This window comes from Neofelis nebulosa, chromosome 10 (assembly GCF_028018385.1).
Source record: "Neofelis nebulosa isolate mNeoNeb1 chromosome 10, mNeoNeb1.pri, whole genome shotgun sequence".
Classification (NCBI taxonomy): Eukaryota; Metazoa; Chordata; class Mammalia; order Carnivora; family Felidae; genus Neofelis; species Neofelis nebulosa.
In genome coordinates this window covers 100,101,938-100,115,341 of record NC_080791.1, presented here as the reverse complement: position 1 = coordinate 100,115,341, position 13,404 = coordinate 100,101,938, and the positions used below count along the sequence as shown (strand labels likewise).

The 13,404-nt window shown below is 46.9% G+C and overlaps 1 protein-coding gene across 1 annotated transcript in view; it reads right to left on the bottom strand.

Annotated features, from left to right (window-relative positions):
* PTPRJ (protein tyrosine phosphatase receptor type J) overlaps nt 1–13,404 on the bottom strand; it is a 171,319-nt gene that overhangs the window by 42,169 nt on the left and 115,746 nt on the right. Inside the window, exons 2-6 of the mRNA XM_058688987.1 lie at nt 10,163–10,181; nt 7,895–8,098; nt 5,898–6,149; nt 4,546–4,773; nt 988–1,254 (exon numbers count right to left, since the gene is read on the bottom strand). Coding sequence (XP_058544970.1) covers nt 988–1,254; nt 4,546–4,773; nt 5,898–6,149; nt 7,895–8,098; nt 10,163–10,181 — 970 coding nt within the window. The remainder of the gene's footprint in view (nt 1–987; nt 1,255–4,545; nt 4,774–5,897; nt 6,150–7,894; nt 8,099–10,162; nt 10,182–13,404) is intronic.

The window sequence follows — 13,404 nt, the reverse complement described above, 5'->3', positions numbered from 1 at the left end:
GTCGGGGAGGAGCAGAGAGAGAGGAAGGCAGAGAATCCAAAGCAGGCTCCGGGCTCGGCACAAACCCCAGTGCAGGGCTCGAACCCACGAACTGTGAGATCATGACCTGAGCCGAAGTCAGACACTTAACTGACCGAGCCACCCAGGTGCCCTGGAACAGGAAGCTTTTTATTTGCTGCCTGTCATCTTCTCTTTAAAGCACAGGTAAGCAAAGAAAGGGTGAGATACATCTGTGCCCTGCTTCATTATAATGCCAGTATCCAAAGGACAGAGGGACATGAATAACCAGGTTCTTTTTGTCTCCGTGCATCATTTTGCCTCTACTATGCCAGAATGAATGGTCATTACAAGCACAGGCTGGAGTCAGCCCAGCTGTTGAATCCTACCTCTGCCACGTGTGTAACACCTCCCTACAGCACCTCTCTCAGCCACGGCTCCCTGATTCATAAAATAAGGCTAATTCCAACCAAGTCACAGGTCTGTGAACACCACATAAGACAGTGCAAGGAGGGGCGCCTGGGCGGCTCAGTCAGTTCAGGGACCAACTCTTGATTTAGGCTCAGGTCACGATCTCATGGTTCATGGGATCAAGCCCTACATTGGGCTCTGCGCTGACAGCGTGGAGCCTGTTTGGGATTCTTTCTCCCCCTCTCTTTCTGTTCTTCCCGCGCTCACATGCTCTCTCTCTCTCTCTCTCTCTCTCACACACACACACACACACACACAAAATAAAATTTAAAAGTGTAAAAAAGTAAAACAAAAAGAAGACAGTGCCAGGAAAGCATGTACACCATGTTCAGCACGTGGGGTGGGTCAGTCAACGATCATCGTTACGACGGCGCACATCCGGAAGGAGGTTAGAGTCCCTGTGGGCTCACACACTGAGCTGTGTTTTCCTCGAGGGTAGGGACAAAGCTTTGTCTCGTACCTGGGCCTGGCACATAGCGGGGAGGTGAGAGAGGTCAGCAAAACAATGAGTGAACTCACGGGTGTATACTTGGAGAAAACCCGGCACGCCCTCGGAACTGTTGCCAAGGAAAGGATGCACCGTGATGTTGTACAAGGTACTCGAGTTGAGCGAAGTAATGACGACCTGAGTCTCATTGACATGGAGGGTGAAGGAATCCGTCTCCCCAGTGACTTGTATCTTGTAGGTATAGACAGAGGACGACTCGTTATCATTGATTTTCCAGGTCAGGGTCATGTTTGTTGCGTTGATGTCCACAACTTCAACGTCAAACACTTGACTGGCGACTGTGAAGACAGAAGAGGCATTAACAGTAACCAGAATGGCCAAGCCAGAGAGAGAGACAGAGACAAACCATCATCAGGGCCTGTCATCCATTATAAGAAAGATTCTCAGCACTCATGCCTTCCTCTCCTACACATTTTCACCACAACATACATCAATGTATGGGGGCCCCAGCAAGTGTCAGACATCATCTTCAGTGAAGAGACAACCTGGCCAATTGCAACTGCATAGCTACCGCTTGGTTCTTCTTGTGAGTTTACTCTTAGAGATATGACAGGCTCTTCAAACAACAACATGGACTCTACTCATGCCCTGCCCAGGTCCTGGGGTGACCCAGAAACACTCTCAAGCATATATGCTTCCAGAATGAACTATACAGGACCCACTAAAGATCACACACTTTAGCGCAAGGCAGGTCCGGGTTCCAAGGTTAGTTCTGCACTAATGGCCAGGTAGTTCTGAGGAAAATCATGTGAGCTCAGTCTCCTCATCTGCAAAATGGGGGTAACATTCCTAACCTCGAGAAAAGATAACACAGAGCTCTAATAATCTGCCACTGGCCCATCCTACCCTCCCAATCCATGCTGTCCGTCCCCTGCCTGCTCTGTGCCCTGGAAGGCTGACCCCTACATGCTGCGTCACTGCGGCTGGCAGGAAGGAGGGAGGCCCTGCCAGAGGCCCTGGGACTGGGTTCCACCTGCAAGCAATGTGAGCAGGCGACCTGGAAGCAGAGAAGTAAGCAGTGAAGTGTTTCTCCCACAGGCCTCTGCTCGGGCTGCCTGTTCTGACAAGGCTGCCTCTTCCGCTGCCCCAGCCCCCACCAGGTTCCAGAAGCACCCCTTCTTCCCCTTGCTCATCAGCCTTAGAGGTGACTTCCTACCATGACTAATCTCAGGTGTCTCAACGTGCTCTGATGATTTCTTTAACCCCATCCCACCTAACGAGATGCTTGAAAAATGCTTTGTGCGAGACATGTATTGTGTGCATGTATGTACATCTAGATATGCACATATACACACACACATGCCACACAGAGAGGGTTAAAGTTACTATAATTTTACTTGTCAAGTGCTAGGACAGTTCACACAAACCAGGCCATGTGTATCCATATATCTGAGAGCCTAAGATGCAATCACTATTTTTTTTAATGTTTATTTTTGAGAGACAGCGAGAGAGAGACACAGCGTGAGCAGGGGAGGGGTAGAGAGAGAGGGAGACACAGAAACTGAAGCAAGCTCCAGGCTCCAAGCTGTCAGCACAGAACCCGATGCGGGACTCGAACTCAGGAACCACAAGATCATGACCTGAGCCGAAGTCAGCTGCTTAACCGACTGAGCCACCCAGGTGCCCCTGCAATCACTATTTAATTCTGTTCAGACAGCTTTAAAAGCAGGGAACCCGAGGCCCACGCTAACCCACAAGACCCCTTTTAGCAAGTCAGGCAAAGGGCTCATCCTCTGGATGGAGCCAGCCCTGGGGTACATTGCTCAGCGAGGGGCCCATTCACCCTCTTGCACAAGCATCTTGTGTGTAGGACGGCCCCACCGCTGTCAAAGGCACCCCTGGAGGGCCCCTTCTTCCTCCTCCTCCTGCCCCACCCTCTAGACACCGAGCCCTCCCACCTGCCAACCTGCTGGGTCACTGAGGATCCCCAGAAGCCAAGCGGCCTTTCCTATAGCTACATCCTCCCCTCCTCACCCACACACTGGCATCACCGGTAGAACGGGAAAGAAGAAAGGAGGGCACAAGTGGACCCTCCTTCAAGGTGGGCACAGGGAAAAGCAGTAATTCTTTACAGACACAACCTGTCATAGGCATCCTGCCCAGACTGTCCAGCCCCTGCAAGTGACATGGCCCGGCTAGTAACTGCCTCTGACAGAGACACCCAACTCACGAGCATACGATCACAACTCTCTAGGAACGAAGTCGACCCCTCCAGAATTACCAGGGTCCTCGAGCTGTCATCCGCTCCTCATACCTCTCTACCTTCGTACCTCGGGGTCCACCACCTGCACTTTCACTCATAATGTTTCCTCGGTGGACATGTCTTCCTCCCTCTCTCCCTTTATCCAAATCCTAGTCTCTCTTCAAAGCAAGTTCAAATCCTGCCTATAGAAGAGGCCTTCCCTCGGGATTTGATGCTAAGATCGTGCTCCAGCCTTCCACTGTCTAGAGCACTCAGGGGGCAGCTGCAGTGGACGGTGGCCACGTGTCACCTGTGCGGCACCCAACAGCACCAAATCCCCCCTGACGTGCTCGTCATCCATGTAGAAGCCGGAGGACCACACTCCCTTCCCCCAACGCAGCCATCCAGAAATCACGAACGTGACAGCGTCTCCATCTTGGGACTCGGACTCCTGAGGGTGTTACCAGGTCCCAGCTAGTAACCAGGTGTTACTAGCCTCCCAGAGATTCCTGGATCCTAGTCTTATTTTCTGCCCTGTATCCCCCAGCCCGCACCCCTTCTCCCTCCATTCTGTGGGTCTCCGACAGCCTTTGAGAACAGATATATTTTTGGGTCAGGTAACCAGACTGGGAGTTCGTGTTGCCTCAACCAAGTCCCTGAGGGTGACACTGGTGCAGCATTTATTCCTGAGCCCACGGGGCCTGACCATGGACTTGTCAATGCGTGGATGTCTCTCTCGACTCCCCATCTATCCTGAACTCCCCTTAGGAAGGAACCATGCATTTCTTTGCCCCCTCGTCAGCACCAATCCGACACACCTCCAAATACTGGTCAGTTTACAGAGCGGAAATACCATTAAATTACAGGTAGGAAGAGCAATGCACATATCAACAAGCTTCCACAGAAAGATCAGCATGCATTGGAGGGGAGGCCAAAAAACAAAACAAAACAAAACAAAAAAAACCCAAAACAAGCAACAACAACAACAACAACAACAAAAACACCTCATTTTCTTACCTGAAGGGGAAAATACTTAACCAACAAATGACAAGAAGAATAGCTAATTATAAGAGAAAAAATATTACACCAGCTTGTCCCACTGGCCTGGGTGCAGAGACACGAAAGGAAGACGCGAGGTAGCACCTCGCGTCTGCACGTAGCAGCTGCCCGATACGCGTTAGTGAGCTTTTGAAAGAAAGAAGCGTCTTGGCCACGGAGTTAGGAAGAAACTCACTGGATTTGCTCTGTCCGAAATCTCTTCCAGAAAACTCCCTCTGACGACACAAGTACTTGTGAAGCAAGAGATAACGGAGAGACGAGAATCACAGAAGACCAAAGTGGGTGCTGGAAAACGCGGGCTGAAGACATTCTACAAAATTCAACATACCCGTCCTGAACGTTATGTGCTGGGGCCCTCCTTCTGTGCCATCTGCTGCTTGAGAATAGACAGCGGCACGGTACTGCGTGTCGGGCACCAACCCTGTAACCAGGACTTCCGTGTCTCCGGTCAGAAGATGGTCCGAAGACAGGTCCACACGTTCGAGCTGGTATCCAGACACGGGGGCCGTGTGGTTCCGGGGTTGCTGGGAGAAGCTCTCCGTGGCGTTGGCATCTACTTCCATCACAAAAGTCAAATACATTAACTGCAACGGAAGCACGTGCCTGTCCGCCCACAGCACCTTCCCCACAAGAGGACACGTCAGGCAGCACCCACAGTTACTACGCCACAAATTCTTCCCTTCCTCCCCCACAGAGAGACACATCCTCCCAGAAGGACCCTGATTTTCAGCAGCTCTTTCGCTCTCTACTTGTATCCCACGTACCACCCTCCTTCTCTTTCCAACTCGGCTGCTTTCAGCTCTTCCCCTTCTTTCGAGAAAATGGTCTCCCACCCAGCTCCAAAGGTGGTCATCTAGGGACGGCCATTGGACTCAAACCTGGCTAATCTGATCTCACTCCAGGAATTTCTCCCCTGGGCCAGACCCCTTCTGATAGGAGGTGAACTGAGGGACCTGCTGGTGGCCATTTCTCCCTGAGCTTTGGGGCAGGAGCCACTCTGAAGTCAAGGCCGATATGGAAGGAGGCAGGCGGAGGAGACGGGAGTCCCCTCATCTCTTGCTTCAGGGCCTTACTGCCCACAGCAGGAAAACAGACATGAGCCAACAAGTTGCTTTTCTAGCCCAGGCTATTTAAGGTATGGTTTCTGTCAGTTGTGGTCAACAATCCTAACACCCCCGTCGTAGTACTATTTCCTGATGTGCAAAATGGGGATTAAGCACTTGTTCTTCTCAATTCACAGGGCTGCCTCTGAAAATGCTTCAAACCTGTAAATGGCTACTCCACTGCCAATGCAGAAGACATCTGCTAGCCTCGCTTGCTAAGTTTCGCTTTTCGCAACAGATGTGACAAGTTCATCCGATGGCCCTACTTGGGTTAATGCATCTAGTATTTGTTGAACTGAAAGTTTAAAGAGCTAAAGGGGCCAGCTCCTTTCCGGGATGCCAGACTCAGAAAGCTTCAGCCCCTGTTACCATTCTGAACCCCAATGATCTGACCTGTAAAATGAGAACATTTCCCTCCTTCCTCATACAGATGTGGGGTAAAACTAAAAGTCTGGAGCAAAGCCCTCTAGAAATTCTAAAACTCTATACAACTACAAGAGCAATATTTCTTAAAACTATTAAGTTACTGAAAGTCAAAACCAGTATGGCAGATGAGAAGCACACTTTTGTAACTCACCTAAGCCACTATCTGTAACCGGGGACTCTCTCCCTTCCTCATTTGATTCTGAAAGACACAGGGTGACCTTGTGTCGAACCCCTGGTGTCAGGTGTGATATGTTGACCACCAAGACTTGAGGCAACTCCTTACAACTTTCGATGCCTTCAAGGAGCATCCGGCAGGTGGCAGTGTCATTGCCATTCTTCCAGGTAATAGCAACTTGCGTCACACCCACGAAGGAAACACGAAGATCAGAAACTTGACTCGGCTCTATTTTAAAAAACACACAATGGGCATTGATGGAACAAGGTATTTGCAGTCACCTTTCCTTGGGAATGACTGGGGTCACTGATGTTCCAATGTGACTCATTAAAAATACTTTTTTTATATCAGGGTCCTGTGCAAGTCCCTCATTTCACAGCAGGAAATGATACAGAAAAGAATAAACCTGTAACCAAAGATTTTTAGGATCTCTGCTCTGCTCCACAACAGTTAACTTCAACAGTGATTTGAGAGTCTTCGAAACTGTCTTCAAAATTGTCAAACTGCAGGGGTGCCTAGATGGCTGAGTCGGTTCAGTGTCTCACTTTGGCTCAAGTCATGATCTCACAGTTCACAGGTTCAAGCCCCAGGTCTGGCTCTGTGCTGACAGCTCAGAGCCTGGAGCCTGCTTTAGGGTCATCTCCCTCTCTCTCTCTCTGCCCCTCCCCTGCTCACACTCTGTCCGTGTCTCTCTCTCAAAAATGAATAAAAACATTTTTAAAAATGGGGTTTTTTTAATTTTAAAAAACAACAACTAAGCACTTAGTACACGACCAATAAATAGTGGCTGATGAGCAAGGCCTTGTCCTGGGGGGCTTTCAGGTGGAGTGAGGGGCTCAGCAACCAGGCTGGGTATTTCCCACCACCTTCCCACCTCCTCTGGCCTGTGTCATCTAATCCCCATCACCATTGCTAAATTCTATCTTCTTTTTCCTCCTTTATTCTCTTCCATCTTCTCCCTGCCCTCTCCACCTGTCCCCCTCTCTTTCACAATAGAGCAAACCCCTATCGTAGGGGTTTTTTTTGCCTCTGAACCTGTGCTCTACGGAGCGACAAGAGTTTTTTTAGGGTACTGATGACACCCCACTCCTATAGGCCCTCTCTCCTCTCTCTCCAGTTCTTTTTACTTATGGGGCTTCTGGGCAAGATTTTATTTAAAGAAATAGTTTCCTGGCTTGGAAAAAAAAAAAAAAAAAGCCTGCTGAAAACCGACGGTTTCATTTGCCTGTTCCATGTACAGAAGGTGCCATGGGCTCCAAGACATCAGGCTTCCAGGGCCTCACCAGCCAAAGAGATCACATCCCCAGATCAGAAAACCAAAAGAAGAGCTCATTTTTAAATGTTTGGTTCTTCCCAGCTTAAAAGAGCTTCTTGTCTCTTTTTTGTACTTTTGATTCTTTTCTGCTTAAAAAAAAAAAAGGGGAGAGAGCTAAATCTGCAGCTATAACACGTGCCTCAGGGTACTGACACATAAGCTAAATAAAAATCTAAACCTAAGCGAGTGTCACTGGGCTATCATTTCATTTGAAACACACACTCTTCTATAAAGTACACCAAACTTCCAGGCCCGGGAAATACTCCTGAGAATATAACAGCATTAACTTCCCTGCCGGGCTTAAGAAAAGCCTACTAATTACGGACACCATCAAGACACATGTCTAACGGGGTCACTGCTCCCAAGTCTTAGCAGAAAAGCAAATACTAGCCAATAATAGCAAAAGATTTTTAAAAGTGGACCTACTTAAAACCTCCCAAAGCACCCAAGACCTGAATACCGAATGATCCGCATTGATCAGGTAATGATTCAGGTATCACCTGAACTCCTGGGCTTGAACCAATATGGCATCTTTTCTCCTCCCCTTCCACCATTAACGAAAACCAATCTCTCCCCCACAGGCAACGTGAATGGACAAGGCTCTAGGATACAGGGTGAAAAGGAACGTCTCACGATCATTCCTGGGAGCTCATCTTACCTGTCACATCATTTGCGACTGTGGAATCTGCCCAAGTCTTACTGACTGTTTCTGAAGTGGTGAAGGATGTGTATGAAGCTGTTGGGCTAAAGCCTGTGGTGTTATCCCCAGCTTGACCTTCACCTTCTGTGTGCGTGTACGTAGAAGCAGCTGAGTCTGTGTTTGTCCATGCTGGGGCCACACTGGTTGGACTGATGGACACAGCTTCAATGTCAGACACAAACAAGGATTCTATTTTAATATGGTTTCCCAAAAGAGGCAAGAAAAAATTATATTTAAAAAAGAAATATAAGAGTCAGGACTGCTCTGCATCTCTACTTTTCAGAAGTGAATTGTGCAATCACAGAATTTCATTTCCCTCTATTTCTCCTCCTGGACTTTCTTCCCAGAAACTAACTGTAGATACATATATGTATATATATATATACATGCATGCGTGTGTGTTAGTGAAACAGAAGGCTGAAAAACAGAGACCAAAATGACAGAGATTGGCAATGTTGGCTGTCACTTGAATACAGATTAAATCTATACAGGAGCTGATACAAAAAAAGACGTTAAGAAGCTAAATGAGTCTCTCGCCATTCTTAGAAAACACTGTGTGTGGAGAGGTTTTACATGGTGCAGAAGATAACTTTCTTGCCAAACCCTGATACTAGGAGGAAGCTCCGCCATTTTGGGGCACAAAGATAGCATGAGACAGAATAACATAAGGAGAAAAGAGCTGGTCTTTGAATTCAGAACTAGACATACGGGCCCACTCTGTCCCTTACCTCTGTGACCTAGAATCAGTCCCTTAAAGCCTTCCATTCTGGAGTTCCTCTATTGGCAGCTCTAATAAACTATTTTTAACATAAAGGCTTATTTTTATAATATGGTAACCAAAGTCACTGGATTTGGACATTTCAAAAAATCTGAGTTCAGAATCCCATCCTGTTGGTCATTAGCATGTGATTTTACTCAAAGCCCTGGGAGAACATTCTAATCATTTTAGAGCAATGGTTCACAGACTTTTTAGTTTGCATTTCATTTTTCTTTCCAATGTTCTAGGCTTCAGCTGTGATCTGGTATCAGTCACATCTACAGCCACTGAAATCCATCTCAGTAAGACACCAGGAAATTTTTCAGTGATAAACTGTGACTGATTTGAGCAGTCAGATACAGTGGTCACACAAACTAATAAAATGGCACCTCCCACTATATACTTGCTGTACAACAGGTTTTCATTATGATTTTTAAAACGAATCACAGTTCTCTCATCTCCCCTTTGCCCCCTTTTCTCCACGCACATAAGTTTCTTCTTTGGCACCAATGATTCAAGGCTACACAAGGTACCTACCGGTTTATTTACCAAACGGATTAACAAGCAAGAAAAAGCAACTGCGGAGCTCTTCTCATTGTTTGTACAGACTTTGCAGAATCACTGTTATTAACTGAGATTGCCTTTATTACAAGGTTTCGGCAAGATCTGCCCCCTTGCCGTGGCACTGGAAGAACATTCTAATTATTTTATCTCTATGGTTCACAAACTTCGGGATTTTACCAATCAGGAAAAAAAAAAAGTTCCCAAATTTTGAGAACAGACAAGAGCTACCAATTTTTATTTATGCTAAAAGGTACATTTTTTTAACTACCAAATACGGTTATATTTATTTCTTATAGAGACAAATAATGACCAAAAAAAATAGTAAGGACATAATCCCAGAATATATGGTGCTTTCAACTAAATATGTTTAGCATCACTTAAATCTTACTATCATAGTCTTAGTTTTCTCATTTTACTCTAGACTAGGGAGAACTTCAATGGGCCAACGCTAGTTAGCAACCGGAACTCAGCCCTCCACATGGAAGCAAAATATATAGGAGGCTACGTCTGGTTTTCCAAAGGTTACATACACCCTGTATATCACTTTTAAAAATCATGAAGCAATGTATCAGCCCCAAAAAATATGTATAGGAAAACAGCACATAAAATAAATATAAATCATACTGCATTGTGACAACAAAGTCTTTAAAAAATCACCCACAGATGTAGGCTGGGGAAAGTAAAAATCACAGAAAATAGAAAATTTTTGTCAAAGTTGCGCAAATGATTGAATTCGTTCTTTCACGTGCTGTTTCCACACTCACCCCACTTCTAAAATAAAACCGGAAACTAAGAGTTTGAACAAATTTGCATTTTCTGTGATTTTCACATTGCTGTTAATGATGCTGTGTCCAGCAGGGGGCGATAACGAACAACACAAGAGAAGACAGGGAAGTGCTACTCACCGTCACCTGCGCACACCATCTGTAACAAAAAAAAAAAAAAACGGAAGTCAGTGCATTCATTCAGCCACGGAAAATGCAAATCAGGAATAAAGCAGTTGAGAATTTAATGATAGGGATGGGGTGTTAACGACTACATTAAAAAAGGCCTACTGGCAGGGACTACGGTGTGGGGACACTGAATAAGGGAACTCAGTGAAACCAGAGGTCAGTTACAAACAATGGATTAACTCAGTTATATGGAGGCCGAGCCATCCAATGCTCTTCCCCACACATACATCCAATACTGGGCCAGCTCCCAGGTCAGCCCTCTCCCCTGCCACTGCATCATGAATTGATGCACAGGGACACAGACGCACAATCAAGATTCTCTAGAGAAGCAAAAAGGAAAGCAGGACCATAACAACCCTTCCCCACAGCCATTTTCAGGTCGCACGTACAGAATGTAAAGCCAGGTGCACAACCGAAGAAATCTACTGGGTTTGGGATTTTCCTTGTGCAAAAATCCACCTTCTTCCTTCTGTCGGTAGGTGGCGTTTTTTTTGTGTGTGTGTGTGTGTGTGTGTGTGTGTGTGTGTGTGTGTGTGTTTTAATTACATGGCATGCAGCTTTGGGAAGCATGAATGTTTGAAACAGGAACCTTCAAGATTATTCAGTTGAGTGTCCCAATCTGCCATCTTTAGATCCCCGGAGGGTCCTCAAAGATCTGCATCATGATCCATAAATGATTTCCCCATACTTTAAAAACCTAAAATAATTTGAAGTTGTACATCTATTGTTTAGTAAGCACACTTTTTTGGTTAACAGGATTTTTAAAAGTATGGCCCTCGTAAAGAGGAAAATAATCAAAAGGGATTCTAGTGGAAAAAAATGTCCTCCAATTCCCCATCACACTTAAATAAAACCCCAAGTCTTAACCACAGTCTACATATCCCCCATGATCTCATCATGCCCTTCTCATTGTTCCTGAGGCTGGTTCTCTCTTATAGCCTTTACACATTGATTCCTTTCTCCAGAAATACTCTGCCCCAGACCTTCCTGTGCCATGGCCTAAAATGCCACCTCATCAGGCAGTTCTTCTCCAACCAACCAGCAGAAATTAGCAGCTCTCACTCTCCATCACATCACTAGTATGTTTCCTCCTTGGCAATTTACCTCAATTATCTTCAGCCTCCTCCAACGAAAATGTATGCTCCATGAGAACAGAAACCTCGTCTGTGCCCTTGCCTAGAATGGTGCATACAGTAGGCACTCAGTAAATGACACTAAAGGAAAGAATGAGCCTCTTGTTTTGGAAAGGAAGTAATCCCCTAAGGCCTACAGGTGGAAAAACACTTGCCCAAGATCCTACAGCAAGGCCAAGGCGGGACATGGCCAGGAGCCTAAGCACTCAACCCAACCCAAAGGAAATATCCTTTGGGCTTACCAAATGGAGAAGGCAAAGACAACATTCACTTTCATCTCACGGGTTAGGCAGATGGAAAAAAAGATCTGCTCACCACCCTATCTTCCAGGGGCCCAGGCACCAATCCCCAAAGGAAGCGGAGTCTTCCTCCTCATTCTTCACACCCCACGAAATTCAGGGCCCACACCCTGTTGCTTCTCCTTTCCTACCCACCCACCCACCGCCCCCCCATGCTTTCCATTTCCACCCCCACCCTACCCCCTCAAGCCCCTCTTTGTCTCAGGCCTACACTCTTTTAGCTCATCTTCCTGCCTCCAGCCCCTGCCAACCATCCATGCCAGGCATCAATCCACTAGTCCCTGGATGGACCACAGGAGACAGAAAGATGAGGAGCAGGTTGCTAAGCAAGTTAGCACAGGCAGCAAGCTTTTTCTTTTCTTTTTTTTTCTTTTTTTCCACCCAGCAGTTGGAAAACATAAACTACCTGACCTCAAGACCCTAAAATGGCCTGTCCCAGCCCTCTGCAGTGTTATTATCTCTTCATATCTTCATATATGCCTCTACATGTTGTATCCTGAACTGGGATTCATGCAGTCAACCATCCACCCAAACAGCGCCTACAAACATTGACGATCGGGTCCTGGTCTCTAACTGCTTTTAGGAAAGCAAGGGGAATTAAGACATGTCTGTAAATAAGTCCTTCAAGGTAGAGTAGAAAGTACTGACAGGTCATTGACTAAGCAATTCTCAAGCGCCTGCATGTGCCAAGTGCAGTGAAAAGCCCCAGAGCTAAGACAGACAGACAGACAGACAGACAGACAGCCTCTGTGCCCTGCGGGGCTCACAGCTGAGAGAGACCGTTGAATCAAATGACAGGACAGACGGAAGGTGCCCCTAAGGTAGGTACCACTCGCAGAAGAAAGTCAGAGGAGAGCGTACACGGAAGGCCAAAGTCAGAGGAGGGCGTACACAGAAGGCAAAGAGTGTCTGTGCCTTTCGATCTGTGTCCTATACAGCCCTAGACTCAGTAAACGTTGACTGGCTGATGATCATTACATGGGACAAACAGCTCTGAGTTCTAGAGGTGAAAGGGCAAGGGTCACCATCAATATGCACAGAGCCTGACTTGTCAGGCACTGTTCAGGTGCTTTCAGACATTAACTCACTCAATCCTCTCAATAACCCTAAATGTAGGAGCAGGTCCCTCGTGGGCCAGTGAGCTGCAGCATCTGGATTTGAACCCAGGCAGTCTGACTCACGGTCCATGTCCTTAACCACTGGCCACCCTGCCTCCCGATGTAAAGCAACTGGTGAGAAATATACCAGGACTTAGGGAAGGTTTAAATATCAATTTCAAAAGCTATCAATGTCAAAACTTTTCTTCCTTCTACCCTCCAAAAACTCCAACAAGCAAAGTGAAGAGTGTTCCTGACAAATCAGGGTACAGTTTCTCCCGGCAGCCCCCCTCAATGTGCCGCACAAACACACCAGCCGTGTCTCTTCGCGGCTCAGTGTGAAACGATCACACGGCTTCCATCTTCCCTGGCCTCACTCCCCCTTCTTTTCCTTCATCTTGACCTCACTGGGCCTGACTTCCTAAATAAAGCGTCAACACTTCAATCCTTTCCTCAGGACCCGGGGGACCTAAAAAGCCCAGACTAAAACATGAGACAAAGGGACACAAGAGAAGTCCATTAGGGGGCTTCCGAGGGAAAAGCTTGCTCACTAAGAAGGAATTACATGGAAGAAAATGCTGTCCTAGTTTGCCGCACTTCATCGGATCTGCCCGTGATGCCTGGAGCTGCTACAGCCTCGGTGTGACGAGGGGAGAAATCGCTAC